Source organism: Anomaloglossus baeobatrachus, chromosome 3 (genome assembly GCF_048569485.1).
Source record: "Anomaloglossus baeobatrachus isolate aAnoBae1 chromosome 3, aAnoBae1.hap1, whole genome shotgun sequence".
Lineage (NCBI taxonomy): Eukaryota > Metazoa > Chordata > Amphibia > Anura > Aromobatidae > Anomaloglossus > Anomaloglossus baeobatrachus.
In genome coordinates this window covers 273,920,194-273,944,940 of record NC_134355.1, presented here as the reverse complement: position 1 = coordinate 273,944,940, position 24,747 = coordinate 273,920,194, and the positions used below count along the sequence as shown (strand labels likewise).

Here is a 24,747-nt window from a genome sequence, read left to right as displayed (position 1 = left end):
TTCTTTGTCGCTCCATTGGGAGACCCAGACAATTGGGACGTCCAAAAGCAGTCCCTGGGTGGGTAAAATAATACCTCGATAAAAAGAGCCGTAAAACGGCCCCCTCTTACAGGTGGGCAACCGCCGCCTGAAGGACTCGCCTACCTAGGCTGGCATCTGCCGAAGCATAGGCATGCACCTGATAGTGTTTCGTGAAGGTGTGCAGACTCGACCAGGTAGCCGCCTGACACACCTGCTGAGCCGTAGCCTGGTGCCGCAATGCCCAGGACGCACCTACGGCTCTGGTAGAATGGGCTTTCAGCCCTGAAGGAATCGGAAGCCCAGAAGAACGATAGGCTTCAAAAATCGGTTCCTTGATCCACCGAGCCAAGGTAGACTTGGAAGCCTGCGACCCCTTACGCTGGCCAGCGACAAGGACAAAGAGCGCATCAGAGCGGCGCAGGGGCGCCGTGCGAGACACGTAGATCCGGAGTGCTCTCACTAGATCTAACAAATGCAAATCCTTTTCACATTGGTAAACTGGATGAGGGCAAAATGAAGGCAAGGAAATATCCTGATTGAGATGAAAAGTGGACACCACCTTAGGGAGAAAGTCCGGGACCGGACGCAGAACCACCTTATCCTGGTGAAAAACCAGGAAAGGGCCTTTGCATGACAGCGCTGCAAGCTCTGACACTCTACGGAGTGAAGTAACCGTCACTAGAAATGCCACCTTCTGCGAAAGACGTGATAGAGAGACATCCAGCAGCGGCTCAAAAGGTGGTTTTTTGAAGAACCCGTAGAGCCATGTTGAGATCCCAGGGTTCCAGCGGACGCTTGTAAGGTGGGACTATGTGGCAAACTCCCTGCAGGAACGTGCGTACCTGCGGAAGCCTGGCTAGACGCTTTTGAAAAAACACGGAAAGCGCCAAGACTTGACCTTTGAGAGAGCCGAGAGACAAACCCTTGTCCAATCCCGATTGAAGGAAGGAAAGAAACTTGGGTAAGGCAAACGGCCAGGGGATAAACCCCCTCTCAGAGCACCAGGCTAAGAAGATCCTCCAAGTTCTGTGATAGATCTTGGCTGACGTTGGCTTCCTGGCCTGTCTCATAGTGGCAATGACATCATGAGACAACCCTGAGGACGCTAAGAGCCAGGACTCAATGGCCACACAGTCAGGTTGAGGGCCGCAGAATTCAGATGGAAAAATGGCCCTTGAGATAGCAAGTCTGGTCGGTCTGGGAGCGCCCACGGTTGCCCCACCGTGAGATGCCACAGATCCGGGTACCACGACCGCCTCGGCCAATCTGGAGTGACGAGGATGGCGCGGCGGCAGTCGGACCTGATCTTGCGCAACACTCTGGGCAGCATTGCCAGAGGAGGGAATACATAAGGCAGTTGAAACTGCGACCAATCCTGAACTAAGGCGTCCGCCGCCAGAGCTCTGTGGTCCTGAGACCGTGCCATGAATGCCGGGACCTTGTTGTTGTGCCGAGACGCCATGAGATCGACGTCCGGCGTTCCCCAGCGGCAACAGATCTCTTGAAACACGTCCGGGTGGAGAGACCATTCCCCCGCGTCCATGCCCTGGCGACTGAGGAAGTCTGCTTCCCAGTTTTCTACGCCCGGAATGTGAACCGCGGAGATGGTGGAGGCTGTGGCCTCCGCCCACAGCAGAATCCGCCGGACTTCTTGGAAGGCTTGACGACTGCGAGTGCCGCCCTGGTGGTTGATGTACGCAACCGCCGTGGCGTTGTCCGACTGTATGCGGATCTGCCTGCCCTCCAGCCACCGATGGAACGCCTTGAGGGCTAGATACACTGACCTTATCTCCAGAACATTGATCTGAAGGGAAGACTCTGTCGGAGTCCAGGTTCCCTGAGCCTTGTGGTGGAGAAAAACCGCTCCCCATCCTGACAGGCTCGCGTCCGTCGTGACCACAGCCCAGGATGGGGGCAGAAAGGATTTTCCTTTCGACAGAGAAGTGGGGAGAAGCCACCACTGAAGAGAGGTCTTGGCTTCCAGAGACAGAGACGTTCCTGTCCAAGGACGTCGGTCTCTTGTCCCATTTGCGGAGAATGTCCCATTGGAGTGGACGCAGATGAAATTGCGCAAATGGAACTGCCTCCATTGCTGCCACCATCTTCCCCAGGAAGTGCATGAGGCGCCTCAAGGGGTGCGACTGTCCCTGAAGAAGGGATCGCACCCCTGTCTGTAGCGACCGCTGTTTGTCCAGCGGCAGCTTGACCATCGCTGAGAGAGTATGAAACTCCATTCCGAGGTACGTCAGTGACTGGGTCGGAGACAATTTTGACTTTGGAAAATTGATGATCCACCCGAACCTCTGGAGAGTCTCCAGAGCAACGGTCAGACTGTGTTGACAAGCCACCCGTGAGGGTGCCTTGACTAGGAGATCGTCTAGGTAAGGGATCACCGAGTGGCCCTGAGAGTGAAGGACCGCTACGACGGATGCCATGACCTTGGTGAAGACCCGTGGGGCTGTCGCCAGGCCGAAAGGCAGTGCCACAAACTGAAGGTGTTCGTCCCCGATGGCGAAACGCAGGAAGCGTTGATGCTCTTGAGCGATCGGCACATGGAGATAGGCATCTTTGATGTCGATTGATGCTAGGAAGTCTCCTTGGGACATCGAAGCGATGACAGATCGGAGGGATTCCATGCGAAACCTCCTGGTTGTCACATGTCTGTTGAGCAATTTTAGGTCCAAAACGGGACGGAATGAGCCGTCCTTTTTTGGCACCACGAACAGATTGGAGTAAAAACCGCGACCGCGTTCCTGAAGTGGAACGGAGATCACCACTCCTTCTGTTTTCAGAGTGTCCACCGCCTGAAAAAGCGCAACGGTCCGCTCGGGGGGCGGAGATGTCCTGAAAAAACGAGTCGGAGGACGAGAGCCGAACTCTATCCTGTAACCGTGAGACAGAATGTCCCTCACCCATCGGTCTTGGACATGTGGCCACCAGGCGTCGCAAAAGCGGGAGAGCCTGCCACCGACCGAGGATGCGGTTTGGGGCGGCCGAAAGTCATGAGGAGGCCGCCTTGGAGACGGTGCCTCCAGCGGTCTTTGGAGGACGTGACTTAGACCGCCATGCAGAAGAGTTCCTCTGGCTCTTCTGTGGTCTGTTGGACGAGGAGGGTTGGGATCTGGCTGAGGGCCGAAAGGACCGAAACCTCGCTTGAACTTTCCGTTGCTGAGGTCGGTTTGGTTTGGGTTGGGGTAAGGAAGAGTCCTTTCCCTTGGATTGCTTAATAATTTCATCCAATCGCTCGCCAAACAGTCGGTCGCCAGAAAAAGGCAAACCGGTCAAGAACTTTTTGGAAGCAGAGTCTGCCTTCTATTCGCGTAGCCACATGGCCCTGCGGACTGCCACAGAATTGGCTGGTGCAGCCCCTGTACGGCTAGCCGAGTCCTGGACAGCATTCATGGCGTAGGATGCAAATACTGACGCCTGAGAAGTCAAAGACGTTACTTGTGGCGCAGCGGTACGGGTGACCGCATTAATCTCAGTCAGACAAGCTGAGATAGCCTGGAGTCCCCACACTGCTGCAAAGGCTGGGGCAAAAGATGCGCCTATGGCTTCATAGATGGATTTCAGTAGTAGCTCTATCTGCCTGTCCGTGGCATCCTTGAGCGATGCACCGTCAGCCACTGCTGCTACTACGGATCTAGCCGCCAGTCTAGAGACTGGAGGATCCACCTTGGGACACTGAGCCCAACCCTTAACCACGTCAGCGGGGAAGGGGTAACGTGTGTCATTAAGGCGTTTAGTAAAGCGCTTGTCCGGGAAAGCCCTGTGCTTCTGGACAGCATCTCTAAAGTTAGAGTGATCAAAGAAAGCACTCCGTGTACGTTTAGGAAACCTAAACTGGTGTTTCTCCTGTTGTGAAGCCGAATCCTCTGTAGGCGGAGTTGGGGGAGACAGATCTAGCACCTGGTTGATGGATGCTATAAGATCATTTACTATGGCGTCCCCTTCAGGTGTATCCAGATTGAGCGCAACGTCAGGATCAGAGTCCTGAGCTGCGACCTCCGCCTCCTCCTCTAGAGAATCCTCAAGCTGAGACCCCGAACTGCGTGAAGAAGTCAGGGGAAGATTCTAAGCGAGCCCGCTTAGCTGGTCTGGGACTACGGTCCGTGCCGGAGTCCTGTACGTAATAACTAGAGGTCACACCAGGAACACGCTTAGTCGCAGACCGAGAGGGGCCTGGGGGTGATCCCGCAGTGCCCGGGGCCTGTGTAAGGGCTGGTCTGGACTGCAAAACCTCTAGAAACTTAGCAGACCATTTATCCATAGACTGAGTCATGGAATGAGAAAGCGACTCAGAGAGTTTGTCAGCTAAAACAGCAAACTCTGTCCCTGCCATCTGGACAGGGGGGGCCGGTGGTTCTACCTGGGCCGAGGGACCCCCTAGTGCCTCAGGCTCCGGCTGAGCGAGTGCCACAGGGGCAGAGCATTGCTCACAGTGAGGGTAGGTGGAACCTGCAGGTAACATAGCCGCACAAGAGGTACAGGTAGCAAAATAACCCTGTGCCTTGGCCCCCTTGCTCCTTGTGAACGACATGCTGTTGTCTCCCAGGAGCGTGATCACTGAGGGTATATAGCCACAAGTTAACAATACAGCTGAACCGGAAAAGTATACAATATAATGTATCTATATACAGTTCAGCACCCTAGTGGGACCAGCACCGGTAACCGGTGTGGCTTACCAACCGCTCCAGCGGTGTGTGGCCACCAGATTCCTAGCCTCAGGTCTCCCAGAGCTGCAGCAGACGTCCTCCACCGGCAGGATGTGTTAAAACATGGCTGTCGGCGTTCACAGGGGAGGAGGGAGCCTTGGGCGGACTTTACAAAAGTGCGGGAATCTGGTGCCCCATAGGGATTAGTGAGGGGGGAGGAGGACAGCTATGTGTGCTCCAGCCCTCACTGTCGGCGTCAGCCCGACCGTCCCGCCCTTGCCCCTGACTGGCAGGCCTGTGGGCAGGCGTTTAATGTACTAGGCCGCAAAAGCCGGGGACTAAAGTAGAAACCGCGGCCGGCCAGCAGGCATGGTCGGCGCGGTAGTCCCGTACAAAAAACCAACACTGCATGCGCTGCAGCGTCCGAGGCCCAGGTGCTCCATGCACCGTCCCAAAGGGGACACAGAGTACCTGTAGTTGCAGGGCCTTGTCCCTGACGATACTCAGTCTCCTGTCCGGCAGATACCACCAGGGGCTGCGGAGGGAGCCCGGTCCCAGTGCCTGAATGACCGGATAGGATCCCACTTCACCCAGAGCCCCTAAGGGATGGGGAAGGAAAGCGGCATGTGGGCTCCAGCCTCTGTACCCGCAATGGGTACCTCAACCTTAACAACACCGCCGACTCAGTGGGGTGAGAAGGGAGCATGCCGGGAGCCCTGTAAAGGGCCCTCTTTTCTTCCATCCGAAATAGTCAGCAGCTGCTGCTGACTAAAATGTGGAGCATTGTGTGCATGTGTGCCTCCTTCAACACAAAGCTAAAAACTGATGGGCCCGTGATGCACGGGGGGTGTATAGGCAGAGGGGAGGGGTTACACTTTTTAAAGTGTAATGCTTTGTGTGGCCTCCGGAGGCAGTAGCTATACACCCAATTGTCTGGGTCTCCCAATGGAGCGACAAAGAAAAATCATTTTTTATGTTAAAATGAGGGTCAGTCTTATAATCCTAGTGCGTCTTAATCCTAATGCTCAGCAGGGGGCAGTGGAGGTGGTGGAGCAGTTCATGAAGGTCACAGGAAGCAGGGTCAGCGATGCTGTTCGCTCACAGGAGGGGGTGTTGCGGCTCAGGAGGGTCGGCGATAGTGCAGGCTCAGGGGTGTCGCAGATGGCGTCACTGATCTACCGGCAGGCTGCGTGGGTGTTATTGCAGTGGAGCGACTCAGGAAGATCATAGGACGGGGTGTCTCGGTGTAGGGTGCCATTGATCTGACTGAGGGCTTCGTTGAATCGCCAACGGTTGATAAGATGAACTTTAAGAAAATGGCCGCAGAGGCGACGCGTTTGCAGGTAGGACTCTGTGGCCATTTTCTTGAAATGCATCGTGTCAATCTGCGCACACGCTGCCTCAAAGCCATTTTCTTGACGTTCATCACGTCAACTGTGGGAGATTGCGCCCAGAATCAGATAAATGCACCCGCCGCTGAGACACCCTGTCCTGTGACCCTCCTGAGCCGCTCCACTACTCCTCTGAGCCCTCAGTATCGCCGACCCTGCCTCCTATGACCCTGCTCCACTGCTGCCGGGTTGGTAAGCCATATCCGGATTGCAAGATGCACCCCCATTTTACCCCAGTTTTGGGTGGAAAAAAATACGTCTTTTAATACAGAAAATACGGTAGTTATGTGCAGCTGCACAGAAGATACTGAACATTACTAACCTATTTTAGTCTTTTTCTTAGATTTCTTGCCTTTAACTTTAGCAATGGCTTCCTGTAATTCAGCATCATGTGGAGAAGCTGATGGCTCTGGTTGATCATCTACTTCGGCTGGTGGGCCTTCCAACTCCGAAACACTTTAAAAACAAAGTATTGCATAATTTAGATCACATTAAGAATATCAGCACATAGACGGTGCAATGATGTTATACCATATATACAAGCAAAGTTATATGTATCCATGTTATGTCAGAGCAATGTATTAGCTTTATGTTATAACTAACAAGTATTCTCCACAAAAGGCAATATACAATGGACTTGATAGACTCCCACCAAGCCCAAGAGACCCCCTAGAATATAAAGATCTTCAGTCTACTCTGGGCTATTAAACCCAGAATACATTGTTTATAAAGGGGGTGTCTGGTCTTCTGATGAAAGTCTACAGTCAATCCATGTGACTGCAGACTCCTAAATCCTTACAGTACGCTGTAAGGATTCTTCAGTATTGCCGGCAAGAGCGGGTAGTCACCTGCCAACTAGACGTGCTCGACCATGCTCAATACAAGTGAACTGGCTGAGGTCGGAATTTGTCCAGAAGTATGTCAATTACTGAGGTAAGGAAATATTAGAAATAAAATAGAATAATAGAAATAAAAATTATTATTATGGTCACATGACTGTCCACTCTTTACGTGACTGCAGAATTTAAGCAGAAGACTGGAATACCCCCTTTAAATTTATGATAACTATTTGATAAAAAAAACTGGGGGCAGGAGGTGTAGTGTAAACATTTATACATTTTTACGGGGTTCACATTTTGTCATCATGAATAGTGATGGGTAATCCCGATCTGTAAAGATCGGGGATGGTACCGATCACATTGCGATCGTGTACATGATCCCGATCATGAGCTTTCCTGGGAAGCTCGTGTTACAAATCGGGTCCAGATCAAGTCATGGGCTGTAAAAAAAAAAAAAAAAAAAAAAAAAAAAAAAAAGCACATTATTAAAAAAACGTTAGCATGGCTAACATGGCTCTCTCTCCTTCTCACTGTGTATAGACTGTGTCTGTGCACAGTGATGAAGCAGAGTTGATATTGCTGTCCTTGTGAACTACGTCGGACGAAGGATTTTTTTTATAATAAAGAAGGAGTCTCTAAATGTTTTTTTTGTTTTATTCCTAATAAAAAAAAAAATTCTTTGTGTTGTGTTTTCTTTTTACTGTTTACTAGAAATTCATGGTGGCCATGTCTAATTTGGCGTGACATCATGAATTTCGGGCTTAGTACCATCTTAGAATACAAAGCTGGTATTCACTCCTTTATTACCCAGCGAGCCACACGCCACCAGGGCCGCTGATGAGCCGGGTAAAGCACCTGGAAATGGCACTAAGAAACAATGCGCCATTTCCAGGGGCGGCTGCGGGCTGCCAAGAATCCCAGCCCCCAGCTGCCTGGCTTTACCTAACTGGCAATCAAATTATGGCGGAAGCCCATGCATTTTTTTTTTTAATTATTTTTTTAAATAATTAAAACAAAATTATTGTGCTTCCTTGTATTTTGATCGCCAGCCGAGGTAACGCCAGGCAGATGGGCGTGGCAGCCCATAGCTGTCCGTTTTATCTGCGCTGAGAATCAAAAATTAAATTATTTATTTTGGTACAACTATATATTGTGTACATTATATATATTATGCTGCCCCCAACTCCCAGCTGCCTATTTGTACCCGCCTGGGAACCAAAAATATAGGGAATCCCTTTTTTTAATTATTTTATGAATTTTATGAAATAATTTAAAAAAAAAAAACGACGTGGGCTTCACCCAATTGTTGTGTCCAGCCAGGTACAACTAGGCAGCTGGGGATTGGAATCCACAGCACAGGTGGCCCAAGCTTTCTGCCAACCCCCCCTTACCCCCCACTGCAAATTGCAGTCCACAGCCGCACCAGGCGCTGTATCAACTCTTTCAGCGGCCCTGGTGCCGGGTAGCACGTTGGGTGATAAGGGGTTAATACCAGCTTTGTTTTATCAGCTGGTATTAATCCCGAGATTCTTAATGTCAGGCCAAATTTGACCTGGCCATTAAGAATCTCCAATAAAAGGTTAAAAAAAAAAAAAGACACCACAGAGCGGATTCAAGCTGCAAACCTGCAATATTCCACACACATGTCTGCTGATCTGATGTGCAGCTAAAAGGCACAGGTGGATCGGAGATCCACCTGCGCCTGTTAACTAGTTAGATTGCGCTTTTAATCTTTGACAGCGCAATCTAGTGTGCTCTGGCGGGATCATGCTGCTCCCCACCCCCATCAGCGGCCCCATTACGGGGTGCCAATGGGTCACCATGACAGTGTGGGGTCAACTGATGACCCTTTTCGCTGTCATGATTCACTTCCCGTGAATGCCAGCAGAGTGCTGGCACTCACAGATCAGCATTTGTGCTGTTCACAGGGATACTGAAGCATTCCTCTAAATAGCAGAAGAGATTGAAAAGTGCAGGCTTCAAGTCACCTAAGGAGATTAGTAAAAATCAATAATATAGGAAGAAAAAAAGTTTAAAAAAATATGAACAATAAAAAAAAGTTAAAAATTTATATCACCCTGTTTTGCTCCATTGAAAACATAATACAAAAAAAAAAAAAAAAACCCCACATATGTGGTATCACCATGTTCAGAAACGCCTGCGCTGTCAAAATATAAAATCAATTAATCTGATCAGTAAAGGGCGTAGCAAAAAAAACAAATAAAATCGCCAGTATTACGGGTTATTTTTTGTCACCGCAACATTGCAATAAAATGAAAATCAAAACATCGCATCTACCCAAAAATTGATTAACCCCTTCACCCCCGGCCACTAAAACACCCTAATGACCGGGCCATTTTTTGCAATTCTGACCAGTGTCACTTTGACAGGTTATAACTCTGGAACGCTTCAACGGATCCTGGCGATTCTGAGATTGTTTTCTCGTGACATATTGTACTTCATGTTAGTGATACATTTAGGCCGATATTTTTTGCGTTTATTTGTGAAAATTTAGGAAATTTTGCGAAAATTTTGAAAATTTCGCAATTTTAAAACTTTGAAAATTTATGCCCATAAATCTGAGAGATATGTCACACATAATAGTTACTAAATAAAATTTCCCACATGTCTACTTTACATCAGCGCAATTTTCGAAACAAAATTTTTTTTTCGTTAGGAAGTTAGAAGAGGTCAAAGTTCATCAGCAATTTCCCATTTTTCCAACAAAATTTACAAAAGAATTTTTTTTAGGGACCACATCACATTTTAAGTGACTTTGAGAGACCGAGGTGACAGAAAATACCCAAAAGTGACTCCATTCTAAAAACTGCACCCCTCACACTGCTCAAAACCACATCCAAGAAGTTTATTAACCCTTTAGGTGCTTCACATTAACCAAAGCAATGTGGAAGGAAAAAATGAAAATTTTACTTTTTAACACAAAAATGTTACTTTAGCCATAAAATTTTCATTTTCACAAGGGAGAAAAGAGAAAGTGCACCATACAATTTATTGTGCATTTTCTCCTGAGTACGCTGATACCCCATATGTGGTAAAATCAATTGTTTGGGCGCACGCAGAGGTCGAAAGGGAAGGAGCACCATTTGAATTTTTGAACGCAAAATTAGCTGCACTCATTAGCGGACGCCATGTCGGGTTTGAAGACCCCCTGAGGTGAAACAATGGAGCTCCCCTACAAGTGACCTCATTTTGGAAACTAGAGCCCTCAAATAATTTTTCTAGATGTTTGGTGAGCACTTTGAACCCCTGGGGGCTTCACAGACGTTTATAACGTGTAGCCGTGAAAAGAAAAAAAAACATTTTTTTTTACCACAAAACTGTTGCTTCAACTAGAGAAAGGGGAGAGTCCAGCTCACCAAGGACTGACCTGCTGGTTGCAATCAAAGATCCTGCGCACGGAGTAAGGCTCGGTAACCATCCAATTAGACATAGAAAGAGGGATTTCCAGCGCCAGGAATAAGTTAAAAATCCTTTTTTATTGAAAATAAGATAGTAAAAATCCAGCAGATACCATAGTAGATGTCAGAAAGATGGCAGAACAAAGGATTTTTAACTTATTCCTGGCGCTGGAAATCCCTCTTTCTATGTTGCTTCAACTAGGTAGCTTTTTTTTTCACAAGGGTATCAGGAAAAAATGCACCATGAAATTTATAGTGCATTTTTTCCTGAGTACGACGATACCTCATATGTGGTGAAAAGTAATTGTTTGGGCGCATGGCGGGGCTCAGAAGAGAAGGAGCACCATTTGACAGCAAAATTGGTTGGAATCATTAGCTGACGTAATGTTGCATTTAGAGACCCCCTGAGGTGCCTAAACAATGGGGCTCCCCCACAAGTGACCCCATTTTGGAAACTAGACCCCTCAAGGAATTTATCTAGATGTTTTGCGAGCCCCAAGGGGCTCCACAGAAGTTGATAATGTTGAGCCATGAATACAATTTTTTTTTTTTCACCACTAAACTGTTACTTGAACCATGTAGCTTTTTTTTTCACATGTACCATAAAACGTATTGTGCAATTTCTCCTGAGTACGCAGATAGCTCACATGTGGTGTAAAGTAATTGTTTGGGCGCACAGCGGGGCTCAGAAGAGAAGGAGCACCATTTGACAGCAAAATTGGTTGGAATCATTAGCGGACGCCATTTCACATTTGGAGACCCCCTGGGGTGCCTACCTAAACAGTGGAGCTCCCTCACAAATTACCCCATTTTGAAACTAGACCCCTCAAGGAATTTATCTAGATGTTTGGTGAGCCCCTTGTAACCCCAGGGGCTCCACGGAAGTTGATAACGTTGAACCGTGAAATTTTTTATTTTTTTTTTTTACCACCAAAATTTTGCATCAACCAGGTAGCTTTTTTTTTTTTTTACAATGGTATCAGGAAAAAAATGCACCATAAAACGTATTGTGCAATTTTTCCTGAGTACGCAGATACCTCATATGTGGTGGAAATAAATTGTTTGGGCGCATGGCGGGGCTCAGAAGAGAAGGAACGCCATTTGACTTTTCAAACGCACAGAAGCGGTGCACTGATCGGCCGCTGCAGGACGCACATTCGGATGAGATAAAAAAAAGCGTCGGGGATACGGAAAAAAAAGAAAGTCACGACAAAAATTGACCACGGATGCAGATACGTTATGTGCATCCCTGATCAGCGCTTGGCGGGACGCACGGATGTATGCGATACAAAAAGCGTCGCGGATACGGAAAAAAGTCACGCCAAAAATTGACCACGGATGCAGATCCGTTATGTGCATCCCTGATCAACGCTCGGCGGGACGCACGGACGGATTAGGTGTAAAAATGGATAGGGGATACAGGAAAAAAAAAAAAAAAAAAGTTATACTCACAGTACCCAGGGGATTAGCAGGAGGATCACTTACCAGAAGAACTGCAGGAGGAACAGAAGGCAAGCGAGATAGACAGCTTCACAGGAGCAGCAGGCAGGACGTTGGACAGATCAGCAGAAGACCCAGGAAGAAGAACCCAGCGATGGAGGCAGATGTGATCGGGCCAGTGAAGACCTCGGACGACCCGGTGAAGGCAGGTAAGTGGACGTCGAGGGGAGAGCAGATTGGGAGGGGGGAGATCAGAGAGGGATAGCGGAGAAGCAAAGGCAGAAGGAAGGAAGCAGAATAGAGATCACAGAGGAGGCATGTAGATCGCAGGGGGAGCAGATCGGGATGTCGGGGGGCAGTTCGAGGCGTGGGGGGGCACGGGCAGGGGCCATCACAGGAGAGCGCAGGGGCCATCGCGGGAGCAGAATACTCACGTGGAGCAGGAGCTGGAGCAGTGACATCAGCGGCGGCAGCAGTGGCGTGGTACCACAAGTACCAGCAAGTGCACGCTGCAGACATGTTGGGGGAGGGCTTCCCAGACCAGCACAGGTCTGGGGAGGGCGGCCACCTGCAGATCAGACCGCCTCACTGCACACTGATTGGAGCGATTGCGCGTCATAGCACGATCGCTCCAATCAGTGCTGCAGGGGCTGGGGGGCGACATGTTTGAGGTCCAGCTATGATATGCTGCAGCTGCTACAGCACCTCATAGCCGGATCTCACAGTATCGCACTAATTCAGGCATTATTTTTGCCGAAATTGGTGCGAACGATGTGGTTGGCGGTTCAGATTCAAACAGCCAATCACATCGATCGTCTATCCCTGGGGTCAAGCAAAGGTCCCCTGCTGTAAGAAACAGCAGAGGACATCATTTGAAAGCCGTTGCTATGGCCACGGCAATCAAATGAACTTTAGGCAGTAAATTTACGTCCCTGGTCGTTAAGTCACGTTAAAATAGGACGTAACTTTATTGCCCGCGGTCGTGAAGGGGTTAATTAAAAACGCTACGGGGTCTCAGAAAATGGCGAGAAAAGTGGATTTTTTTTTTTTTGCTACAAACTTCTGAATTTCTTTTCGACACTTAGATAAAAGTAAAACTATAGATGTTTGGCATCTATGAACTCGTACCGACCTGGGGAATCATAGTCCCATGTGATGTTCACCATATAGGAAACATGGTAAGTAAAAAAAAACAAAAAACAATTGTGCAATTAAACTTATTTTGCAATTTTAACACACTTGGAATTCTTTCACGCTTTCTAACTATTTTATTGGCCAAAATGGATGCTTTCATTCAAAAGTACAACATGTCTGTCAAAAAGCAAGCCTCATATGGCTATAATGACGGAAGAATAAAAAAGTTATGGATCTTGAAAGGAGGAGAGGAAAAAAGGAAAACAAAAAAAACGGAAAATCGCCGGTGGTAAAGGGGTTAAAAATTAAAAAGTAAGAAAACAAACACACAATAAAATGTGGTGTAGCAGCATCCATAATACATATGAAAAAAATTAACCTGCTCAGTAAACGGCACTATCAAAAAACAAGATCAAAATGTCAGAATTGCATTTTTTTGTTTGGTACAACTTTGTCAAAATAATGCAAAAAGAAGCCATCAAAACATTGTATCTTAGGCTTAGTTCACATGTCCAGAAGTCATCCATAGTAGTAAACACAATTATTTTGTCCATTTTGAAATATTACATTTTACAGCAGACCTGGGCAAGGGGCGGCCCGCGGGCCACATCCGGCCCGCCTGCTCTCTGTGACCGGCCCGCCCGTCTTCAGCCGGTGCAGTGGAGCCGGGCTGCAGCGTGCCGAGCAAGGAGAGATCCTGTGCAGGTCCGCACTCCGCACAGTCAGTGCAGGCAGCGGAACGCAGGAGTCTTTCCTCTGTTCCCTGCCGGCACTAATTGTCAGTGACACACGCGCGCGCTCTGACGTTGTCAGTACTGCGCTGCGTGTGTCATTTCAAAAGTTCCCGCCGGGCAGGAGAAGAAGCAGCACAGCAGACGGAATAATTCATCCTGCACTGTAGGACCTGCGATGATGTCACGCCCATGTGACTGTGTGGGAGGAGACGCAGGATGCCGGGCAGAAAGCAAAGATACTGAATCCTGAAGGAGATGTGGACACATGATGACTGGTAATGAGAAAAGAGGGGACATGAGGGGGAGGGGGGCTGCAGGGTGAGTGCATATGAGGGAACATGGAGCTGCAGGGTGAGTGCATATGTGGGAACATGGAGCTGCAGGGTGAGTGGCATATGTGGGAAGATGGAGTTGCAGGGTGAGTGCATATGTGGGAACATGGAGCTGCAGGGTGAGTGGCATATGTGGGAACATGGAGCTGCAGGGTGAGTGCATATGTGGGAACATGGAGCTGCAGGGTGAGTGCATATGTGGGAAGATGGAGCTGCAGGGTGAGTGCATATGTGGGAAGATGGAGCTGCAGGGTGAGTGCATATGTGGGAAGATGGAGCTGCAGGGTGAGTGCATATGTGGGAACATGGAGCTGCAGGGTGAGTGGCATATGTGGGAACATGGAGCTGCAGGGTGAGTGCATATGTGGGAACATGGAGCTGCAGGGTGAGTGCATATGTGGGTACACGGAGCTGCAGGGTGAGTGCACATGTGCGAACATGGAGCTGCAGGGTGAGTGGCATATGTGGGAACATGGAGCTGCAGGGTGAGTGCATATGTGGGAACATGGAGCTGCAGGGTGAGTGCATATGTGGGAAGATGGAGCTGCAGGGTGAGTGCACATGTGGGAACATGGAGCTGCAGGGTGAGTGGCATATGTGGGAACATGGAGCTGCAGGGTGAGTGGCATATGTGGGAAGATGGAGCTGCAGGGTGAGTGCATATGAGGGAAGATGGAGTTGCAGGGTGAGTGCATATGTGGGAAGATGGAGCTGCAGGGTGAGTGGCATATGTGGGAACATGGAGCTGCAGGGTGAGTGCATATGTGGGAACATGGAGCTGCAGGGTGAGTGCATATGTGGGAACATGGAGCTGCAGGGTGAGTGCACATGTGGGAACATGGAGCTGCAGGGTGAGTGCACATGTGGGAACATGGAGCTGCAGGGTGAGTGGCATATGTGGGAACATGGAGCTGCAGGGTGAGTGCACATGTGGGAACATGGAGCTGCAGGGTGAGTGCACATGTGGGAACATGGAGCTGCAGGGTGAGTGCATATGTGGGAACATGGAGCTGCAGGGTGAGTGCATATGTGGGAACATGGAGCTGCAGGGTGAGTGCATATGTGGGAACATGGAGCTGCAGGGTGAGTGCATATGTGGGAACATGGAGCTGCAGGGTGAGTGCACATGTGGGAACATGGAGCTGCAGGGTGAGTGGAATATGTGGGAACATGGAGCTGCAGGGTGAGTGCACATGTGGGAACATGGAGCTGCAGGGTGAGTGCACATGTGGGAACATGGAGCTGCAGGGTGAGTGCATATGTGGGAACATGGAGCTGCAGGGTGAGTACATATGTGGGAACATGGAACTGCAGGGTGAGTGGCATATGTGGGAACATGGAGCTGCAGGGTGAGTGCACATGTGGGAACATGGAGCTGCAGGGTGAGTGGCATATGTGGGAAGATGGAGCTGCAGGGTGAGTGCATATGAGGGAAGATGGAGCTGCAGGGTGAGTGCATATGAGGGAAGATGGAGTTGCAGGGTGAGTGCATATGTGGGAAGATGGAGTTGCAGGGTGAGTGCATATGTGGGAAGATGGAGCTGCAGGGTGAGTGCATATGTGGGAAGATGGAGCTGCAGGGTGAGTGGCATATGTGGGAACATGGAGCTGCAGCGTGAGTGGCATATGTGGGAACATGGAGCTGCAGGGTGAGTGGCATATGTGGGAACATGGAGCTGCAGGGTGAGTGGCATATGTGGGAACATGGAGCTGCAGGGTGAGTGGCATATGTGGGAACATGGAGCTGCAGGGTGAGTGCATATGTGGGAACATGGAGCTGCAGGGTGAGTGCACATGTGGGAACATGGAGCTGCAGGGTGAGTGGCATATGTGGGAACATGGAGCTGCAGGGTGAGTGCACATGTGGGAACATGGAGCTGCAGGGTGAGTGCACATGTGGGAACATGGAGCTGCAGGGTGAGTGCATATGTGGGAACATGGAGCTGCAGGGTGAGTGCATATGTGGGAACATGGAGCTGCAGGGTGAGTGGCATATGTGGGAACATGGAGCTGCAGGGTGAGTGCATATGTGGGAACATGGAGCTGCAGGGTGAGTGCACATGTGGGAACATGGAGCTGCAGGGTGAGTGGCATATGTGAGAACATGGAGCTGCAGGGTGAGTGGCATATGTGGGAAGATGGAGCTGCAGGGTGAGTGCATATGAGGGAAGATGGAGTTGCAGGGTGAGTGCATATGTGGGAAGATGGAGTTGCAGGGTGAGTGCATATGTGGGAAGATGGAGCTGCAGGGTGAGTGCATATGTGGGAAGATGGAGCTGCAGGGTGAGTGGCATATGTGGGAACATGGAGCTGCAGGGTGAGTGGCATATGTGGGAACATGGAGCTGCAGGGTGAGTGGCATATGTGGGAAGATGGAGTTGCAGGGTAAGTGGCATATGAGGGAAGATGGAGTTGCAGGGTGAGTGGCATATGTGGGAAGATGGAGTTGCAGGGTGAGTGGCATATGAGAGCTGCAGACTGACAGAAGGATGTAAAGGGGTGCAGAGTGTTTGAGAGGGGTAAGTTGGGGTACAGGCAGGGTGAAATATGTGGGCAGGGTGTGTGACATATGGGGGTGTAGTGTGTGTGATATGGGGGTGCAGGCTGTATGGGGAGCAGGGTGTGTGACATATGGGGGTGTAGTATAATACAGGTGTGCTATATAGGGGGTGTAGTGATGTAGTATATTACAGGTGTACTATATGGAGGTGTAGTATATTACAGGTGTGCTATATGGAGGTGTAGTATATTACAGGTGTAGTGATGTAGTATATTACAGGTGTACTATATGGAGGTGTAGTATATTACAGGTGTGCTATATGGAGGTGTAGTATATTACAGGTGTGCTATATGGAGGTGTAGTATATTACAGGTGTAGTATATGGGGTGTAGTGATGTAGTATATTACAGGTGTATATAGGGGTGTAGTGATGTAGTATATTACAGGTGTACTATATGGAGTTGTAGTATATTACAGGTGTGCTATATGGAGGGGTAGTATATTACAGGTGTGCTATATGGAGGTGTAGTATATTACAGGTGTGCTATATGGAGGTGTAGTATATTACAGGTGTAGTATATGGGGTGTAGTGATGTAGTATATTACAGGTGTATATAGGGGTGTAGTGATGTAGTATATTACAGGTGTACTATATGGAGGTGTAGTATATTACAGGTGTACTATATGGAGTTGTAGTATATTACAGGTGTGCTATATGGAGGTGTACTATATTACAGGTGTAGTATATGGGGGTGTACTATATTACAGGTGTAGTATATGGGGTGTAGTGATGTAGTATATTACAGGTGTAGTATATAGGGGTGTAATGATGTAGTATATCGGAGGTGTATTATATAGTGGTGTAGTATAATACAGGTGTATATGGGGGTGTAGTATATTACAGGTATATGGAGGGAGTGTAGTATAATACACGTGTATATGGGGGGTGTAGTATAATACAGGTGTAGTATATAGGGGTGTAGTGGTGTAGTTTATTACAGGTGTAGTATATGGAGGGGGTGTAGTGATGTAATATATTGGGTAGAACTGAGGTAATTATATTAGTACGGCCCTCTAAACCAATCCCAATTTCTCATGCGGCCCCATGGGAAAATTAATTGCCCACCCCTGTTTTACAGGATCAGCTATTTTAAAATAGTAGTCTATGGAAAATGGATCAGTTAACTGATTGCTATTTGGCCATCCATTTTTCTTTCATTTGTAAAGGATCTGGGGTTTTTTTTTGCTTACTGGATCACTCTTAAACGGAAGGTAAATAACAAATCAGATAAAGGATCCGTTTTCCATAGACAACAATGTTAAAAAAAAATAGATCCTGCAAAAATCAATATTTTCAAAACAGACAAAAAAGTAGTGGACAATGATTCGAAACATGTCAAAATCCACAATAGACTGCCTCAAAAAGTGCAAGCTGAAAGTTTTACAATGGCCCTCACAGTCCCCTGATCTGAACATCATTGAAAATCTGTGGCAAGACCTCAAAAGAGCAGTGCATGCAAGACGGGCCAGGAATCTCACAAGACTGGAAGACTTTTCCAAGGAAGAATGGATGAAAATCCCTCAAACAAGAATTGAAAGATTGACAGGCTACAAAAAGTGTTTACAAGTTGTGATACTTGCCAAAGGGGGTGCTACTAGGTACTAACCATTAAGTGGTCTTATAATTATACTAGGCAAACTGTCCATGTATTTATGTGCTGTAATGTCACAGAGACCTATATGACTAGTCTTTGATATTTACTATTTATGCCCTATGAGGGATTTGTGAGTTTCTACCCACCTTCCCCCCCAATACGTGGGGGTTATATTTGCATATTCCTCTGCCCTGCTATGCCTATTGTCTATGTATGTTTTAATTCATGATTTAATAAAGCTAATATATTTTATGAGGATTATTGGCATTATGTATATTCTTTCTGAGGATATAAGTGGATTAACTGATAGATAGGATGCTATCCTGACTACGTAAGTGCAAGATGTGGAATGTGTGGTTCTATAGGTACTAACCATGCAGGGTGCCCAAACTTTTGCATAGGCCCATTTTACTTTTTGTAACTTTTCAAATGGAAAAGATGAAAATATACATGTATTTTGACTAAAATACAAAGGAAATGTGTCATCTTTAACTTTACACCTTTTAGAGATCATTTAATCTTCAAGTTGCTTAACGGTTTACAATAACAAGAATTTTGACCATAAGTGCCCACACTTTTACATGCCACTGTATTTAGGCTTCATAGGCTTTAGGCACGAGGAGCTACAAGACAAAGTGGGCCTACAAGGCATATCTGGCTTTAAAGGGAACCAATCACCAGGATTTTCCTATATAACCTAAAGTCAGTTCTATACTGGCACTATCAGGCTGATTTTGTACATACCATTAGTGGTCAGCTCAGATGTTTAGGCTATGTGCGCACTGGAAAATGGAATTTTCTCAAGAAAATTCCGCAGGTATTCAAAGATTACCGTGCCCGCGGTAAAAAACCGCGGCAAACCGCATGCGGTTTGCCGCGGTTTTACCGCGGTTTTGCCGCGTGCGGGTTGGGATGTGCTTTATTGCATTCAATGCAATAAAGCACATTGAAAAAAGAAAAAAAAAAGTCATTTTACTCTGAGATAGATAGATAGATAAAGAGACAAAAGAATAGATAGAGGGATGGATAGATAGATAGATAGATAGATAGATAGATAGATAGATAGATAGATAGATAGATAGATAGACAGATCGCTGCATTAACCACGGTTGGCAGTGAGTTCACATTACCGGCCGTGGGAAATGACCGGTAATTACCTCTGCTGTCTGCTGCATTCATTCAGCGCTGTGTCTGTGACAGTCGCGGCTGGATGTAAGCAGCGCAGGAGCTGTGGATTACGCCGGAGCTTTGTTTCGGGAGGGGTTAATAAAAGGGTGAACGAGGCTTGTTTGTTTTATTTAAAATAAAGGATTTTTCTGTGTGTTTTATTCACTTTACTTACGGGTTGATCATGTCAGCTGTCACATAGACGCTGCCATGATCAAGCCTGGAGTTAATGGCGGCGATCCGCCACCATTAACCCCTTGTATTACCCTGACCGCCACTGCTACACGATGGCAGGAAGAGCCGGGGACACGCCGGTGCTGCCGCATAATGGATGCGACAGTCCCGGGGCAGCTACGGCTGATATTCTCGGCTGTGGGAGGTGGGAGTGAGGCGGGGGACATTAACCCTGCCCCTCTCCCTCCCCAGCCTGAGAATAGCGGGACGCCGCTGTGTGCTTACCTCGGCTGTGTGTGTGATCTGTGTGTGTTTACTCTCTGCTCCGCTTCCTGTTCCTGTAATGACATCACTTCCCTGCAAAACCGCAGACAAGCGATGTACATTACCGGAGGTAAACCGCGAAATACTGCAGGGAATAACGCAGGAAAACGCAGTGAACCGCACAGAATTTGCGGCCTGCGTTATTCCCTGCGGGATTTCACGATTAACATTGGAGTCAATGTAGTGAAATCCCGCAGCGACGTGCGGAAAAGAATTGACATGCAATTGTTTTTGCTGCGGGAATCCCGCAGCAAAACATACAGCTGTCAAATTCCGCCTAGTGCGCACAGGATTTTTTTTGCCCATAGGTTTTGCTGGTGATTCACTGCAGAGATGTTATGAACATTTTCTGCAGCGAAACATGCAGCAAAACTGCAAAAAATCCGCGGCAAAATCCGGTAAGTGCGCACAGGGCCTTAGGTTTTGAAATCCAAGAAAGTTAGGTTTATAAAATCACAAGCTTCTTGAGTGACAGCAGCTGAGGATCAGATAATATCTGGGGTGATGGTATTCATAGTTATCCCCTCCCCCTGTTAGAATTAGCATAAGTATTATACAATCGATGTAACTTTTCTCTTCCAGGACCTGTGGTGAGGTCATATGCACGTGACCAGAAGGGGCGAGGCCTCAGTCAATAGGAAAATGTTGCTTCCTGATATCAGCTTTGTTGGCTGAGGCCCTGACCCTTCTGATCACATGGGTAGGACCGCACTACAGGTCCTGGAAGAGAAAACATCTCGGTTACTTACCGGTAGCCGGTTTTTCCAGAACCCATGACAGCACCACGTGAGAGAGGGATCCGCCCAGCGAGGACAGGAAACCATTCTGAAATAAAAGGGCGGTACCTCTCCCCTTCGTCAGTTGATTACCGAGAATTGAGAGGACCTCCAACAAACGTTAGAACTTAACTCAATCACCAACTATAACACACACATGCACACCCAAAATAGTGCACACTAAGGGTGAAAAGGGAGGGATTATATGGGTGCTGTCATGGGTTCTGGAAAAACCGGCTACCGGTAAGTAACCGAGGTGTTTTCCCCTCACCCATGACAGCACCACGTGAGAGATTTCCAGAGAATAACGTATTAGGGAGGGACCAACGTCTCAAGCACCCTTCTACAAAACGAGAGATTAGCTGAGAAGGATAGATCCAACCGATAGTGACAGAAGAAAAGTGAGAATGTGAAGACCAGGTAGCGGTCGTACAAATCCGGTCAATAGATACCTGTGTCTTCTCAGCCCCGGAGGGCGACACCGCACCGGTGGAATGGGCCCTTAAGCCCTCAGGGAAGGCAGCCCCACTAGATGAGTAGGCTAAGCAATGGCCTCCCTAATCCACCTAGAGATAGTGCAGTTTCACACCCACAGACCTTTCCTACTACAGAGAGGGCTATGAAAGAGGACTGTGTTTTCCCCACACTATGTGTCACTGAGATGTAGAGAAGCAGGGCCCTATGAACCTCCAACGTATGAATCTGTTTTACCCCTGTATTTGTAGGATGGCCGCAAAAGGAGGGAGGATTATACCCTGCATACTATGGAATCGAGAGGCGACCAATGGGAGAAAGGGTCCTATTAACACCTGACCCAGCCAATCGTTGAACAACTGAGCGTAGGGCCGTACTACCGATAAGGCGTGTAAGCACTAATTCTGCGAGCTGACGCCAAGGCCCAGAGCAAAATCGTTTCCAATGTCAGGGAGATTTTTTTTTTTTTTTTTTTGGGCAATAGGTTCAAAGGGAGGACTCGTGAGGGCGTCCAACCCTAATTTGATCCCCCGGTGGAACGGTCAGGCAAGAACTCACAAACCCAATAACCTTGAACCCACCGGTCTGCTGCCAGTTTTCCAATGTATAAGGTTGCCAGGGCAGAACAGGAACCCCTAGAGTGTACACTGAGAATCCTAGAGCAACCCGTCTGCAAGAATGCCAATTTGCATAGAATAGGAACTCATACCCAAGGGACCATTTGCAAAGAAGGGGAACTTTTGCCACCCTCTCCCATAGAGTGTAGTGGTAACCGGTTTATGGCTCTTCCACAAGGAAGAGACCGGGTCAGAGGAGAACCCTTGCGCATCAGCAATAACCTCTCAAGTTCTAAGCTGTGAAATGAAAAAAAACATTTCTTGCACGAGGAACACAGGTAACTGCACTAACAGGTCCGGAATCCCCGGCAGAACCCCAGGATCCGGGACAGACCATGTCCTCAGGAGATAGAGCCATGGCCCCTTGGGCCAGAAGGGGGCGAGGGGGAAGGACCCTTGCCCGAGCTTCCCCGAGCTCTTGGAGAACCATCGAGAGCAGGACAACAGGGGGAAGGGCATAGGCTATTCCAAAGGTCCATGGAATGGAAGTGCATTCACCGCAAGGGCTGGACTGCTGGGAACATGGAACAAGAGGTCTATATGCCAGTTTAGCCTGGAGGAAACAGGTCCCTCCGTGGAATTCTCCACAGAGCCACTACCGTTGAAAAAATCCACGGATTCAGGGATCATTCCCCTTGCCGCGGTTGATGGCGCTTGAGGTAAGCTGCCATCTACAGGACTGGCCCATCGGGATTCAAACCCAAAAGCTCACACATCCAAGGCCACAAGCTTACCACAAGACCATGGAACAAACATTGGCATTTAGAATCCAGTGAAGTGTAGAGCCGAGGGGGATTCTGTCCCGCCCAGTAAAGACCGTTAGATGCCAGAATGGAGGATGGGGATCGTGCCCCCCCCCCCCCCAGTGTTTCAGGAAGGAGACGGTAGACTGAGTGACCGACAGCAACCGAACGAGCTGACCCTGGAGGGGGGGCAAAGAGAATTTAGTGCTCGTTCTTCAGACACTAGCGTCAGGAGGCGTGAGGGCTGTGCTGCTTCCTGCTCTGACCACCAGCCCAGGGATATCTGCACCTGGAGGCGAGCATCCCCAGCCGTACCGGCTGGCATCAGCAGTGACCACCTTCAGATGCCGAGGTAGCCAGGAATCCCACAGACAGGTTGCCTATGGACGTCCACCAAAGCAGGGAAGTCTTGACTGGCAAGGAGAGAATGACGTCCCCTTCGAAATATCTTCCTAAGGGCTTTCATTTTTTTTTTTTTTTGTTTGGCAGAAAGGATTTGCCATTGGAGAGCCCTGGAGTGGAACAGGCCCCATGGAGCCGCCGGTAAGCACAATATCATAGTGCCCTGCAGGGATATAGCGTGTCTCAGAGACATGATGGCATGGCAGAGTGGCCCCAGGGCCTATTCTGACACCTTGAGTATCTACTCTGCTGGAACAAAAGGGATAACCTTTGGAAGGGCTGCTTGGCGTTGGATACGGTCTCCAACGCATCTTCCAGCTGTTTACCAAAAGGAGCAGATCGACATACGGCCCTGAACATAATTCATGCTTGGTTTGCAGGCATATGGGACAGCCCTTCAACCATAATGCCATTCCGGACAGATTAGACAATCCTGCACAATGGGCTCCCAACCTGATAGCATCGGCTGACGACTCTGCAAGAATGCCGCTGCAGCAGTGGTAAGTTTAGAAAAAGATATATATTGTATCCTTCAGCTGATCTACAATAGTTTGTAGCCAGATCCTGAAAATCACGGGCTGTGCAGGGATTTGGCAATAGCCGGCTTCAGAATTCCTGCTGATGTGTCCCACAAGTGCGTGCATACAGGAGCGTGCATATGGGACCTGGAGAGTGAGTGCCGTAACTGACAGTAACAAGCCCTCACTGTTAGTGACAGCTGTTAAGACAGAGCTGTCACTGTGTACATGTCATTCTGTAGGCATGGACCCCAACTTATGCTGTATATCATAGGGGTGTTGTTGCTAACCGTGGAGGCTGCCGCTGCTGAATTGTCACAAAGGAAGGGGCTGCTACCAACCATAGAGCAATACATTGTGAGGATTAGCTCAGGTAGGCATAGGCAAGGTCACAGGACGACACAGTATCTTCATAAAAAATTCCAGCCATTTATTAAAAACTTGTCATAAACGGTAAACAGTAAACATAACAGGCCTCTCCTGGCTTAAGGCAAAAACATAGCACAACCACATACCGTGGGCTTCCAGTCCAATACGGTCTCTATTGGAAGTGTGGCGCCTGTACACACTGGCTCCTGTCAGGGAACAACACTTTCTGTGGCTCCTTCCAAGAACCCAGAGACACTCTGCAGACTCCTGTCTGTCTCTCCACTCCAGGAGAGCTTTGGTCCAGTAGCCACAGCACTAACCAGCCTGGCTTGCACACTACTTCCAGTCTAAACCCAGACTGAATTCCAGAGCCCAGTGTTCAGCCTCCACACAGGCTGACACACCCAGAGCTCCCTGCTCTGCTCTCACACTCTGCAGAACGCACACTGAGTCTCCTAATCAGACCGGACACACCCACAGGTGGAGGTGTGTGATTCTCCACATCTGCACAGCACACTGGGCTTATTAAAGGGAACCTGACCCTTATATGCAGAAAGAAGCCTTTGTAGAACTACAAGTCCTAAAGCAACCTCTTCAGGTTAATATCGCAGCGACCTTCTCCACTGCGACATATAGCGACCATTTACCATATTGGTGGTCGCTACCTTACAACATATACACATTTGTAACTCGCATGCAGCAATCCATAGATCGAAGCAGAGACATTGCCATCTATGCCCCACACAAGGGGTTTCCGACACTCGGCCCGCAGGCCATATCGGCTCTCTGCACAGGGGACACTCCGTATGGATTTTAGGAGCCACCTAATGTTGCAGATGACATTCACGAAGATCACTCACCCACCACAGGAGATCAAGGGTACCGGGTCCTGGAGGCTTCGTCGAGGATTTGCCCTTCTGGCTATTGAGGCCGGGCAGGTCTGTTTCACTTAGAACGGTGACTGTTCATAACGCTATGCTGCCGGCGCTCGAGGAAGTTCTGCTGCCTTTCTGAAGCCATCCCGGGATGTAGGCACGAACACCCGTGCTGCTCCTCCACCTTC

At 48.6% G+C, this 24,747-nt stretch overlaps 1 protein-coding gene across 2 annotated transcripts in view; it reads right to left on the bottom strand.

Moving 5' to 3' along the window:
* AHI1 (Abelson helper integration site 1) overlaps positions 1-24,747 on the bottom strand; it is a 351,645-nt gene that overhangs the window by 292,873 nt on the left and 34,025 nt on the right. For both annotated transcript variants that reach the window (XM_075339856.1, XM_075339857.1), the window contains exon 5: positions 6,390-6,523. In XM_075339856.1, coding sequence (XP_075195971.1) covers positions 6,390-6,523 — 134 coding nt within the window. The remainder of the gene's footprint in view (positions 1-6,389; positions 6,524-24,747) is intronic.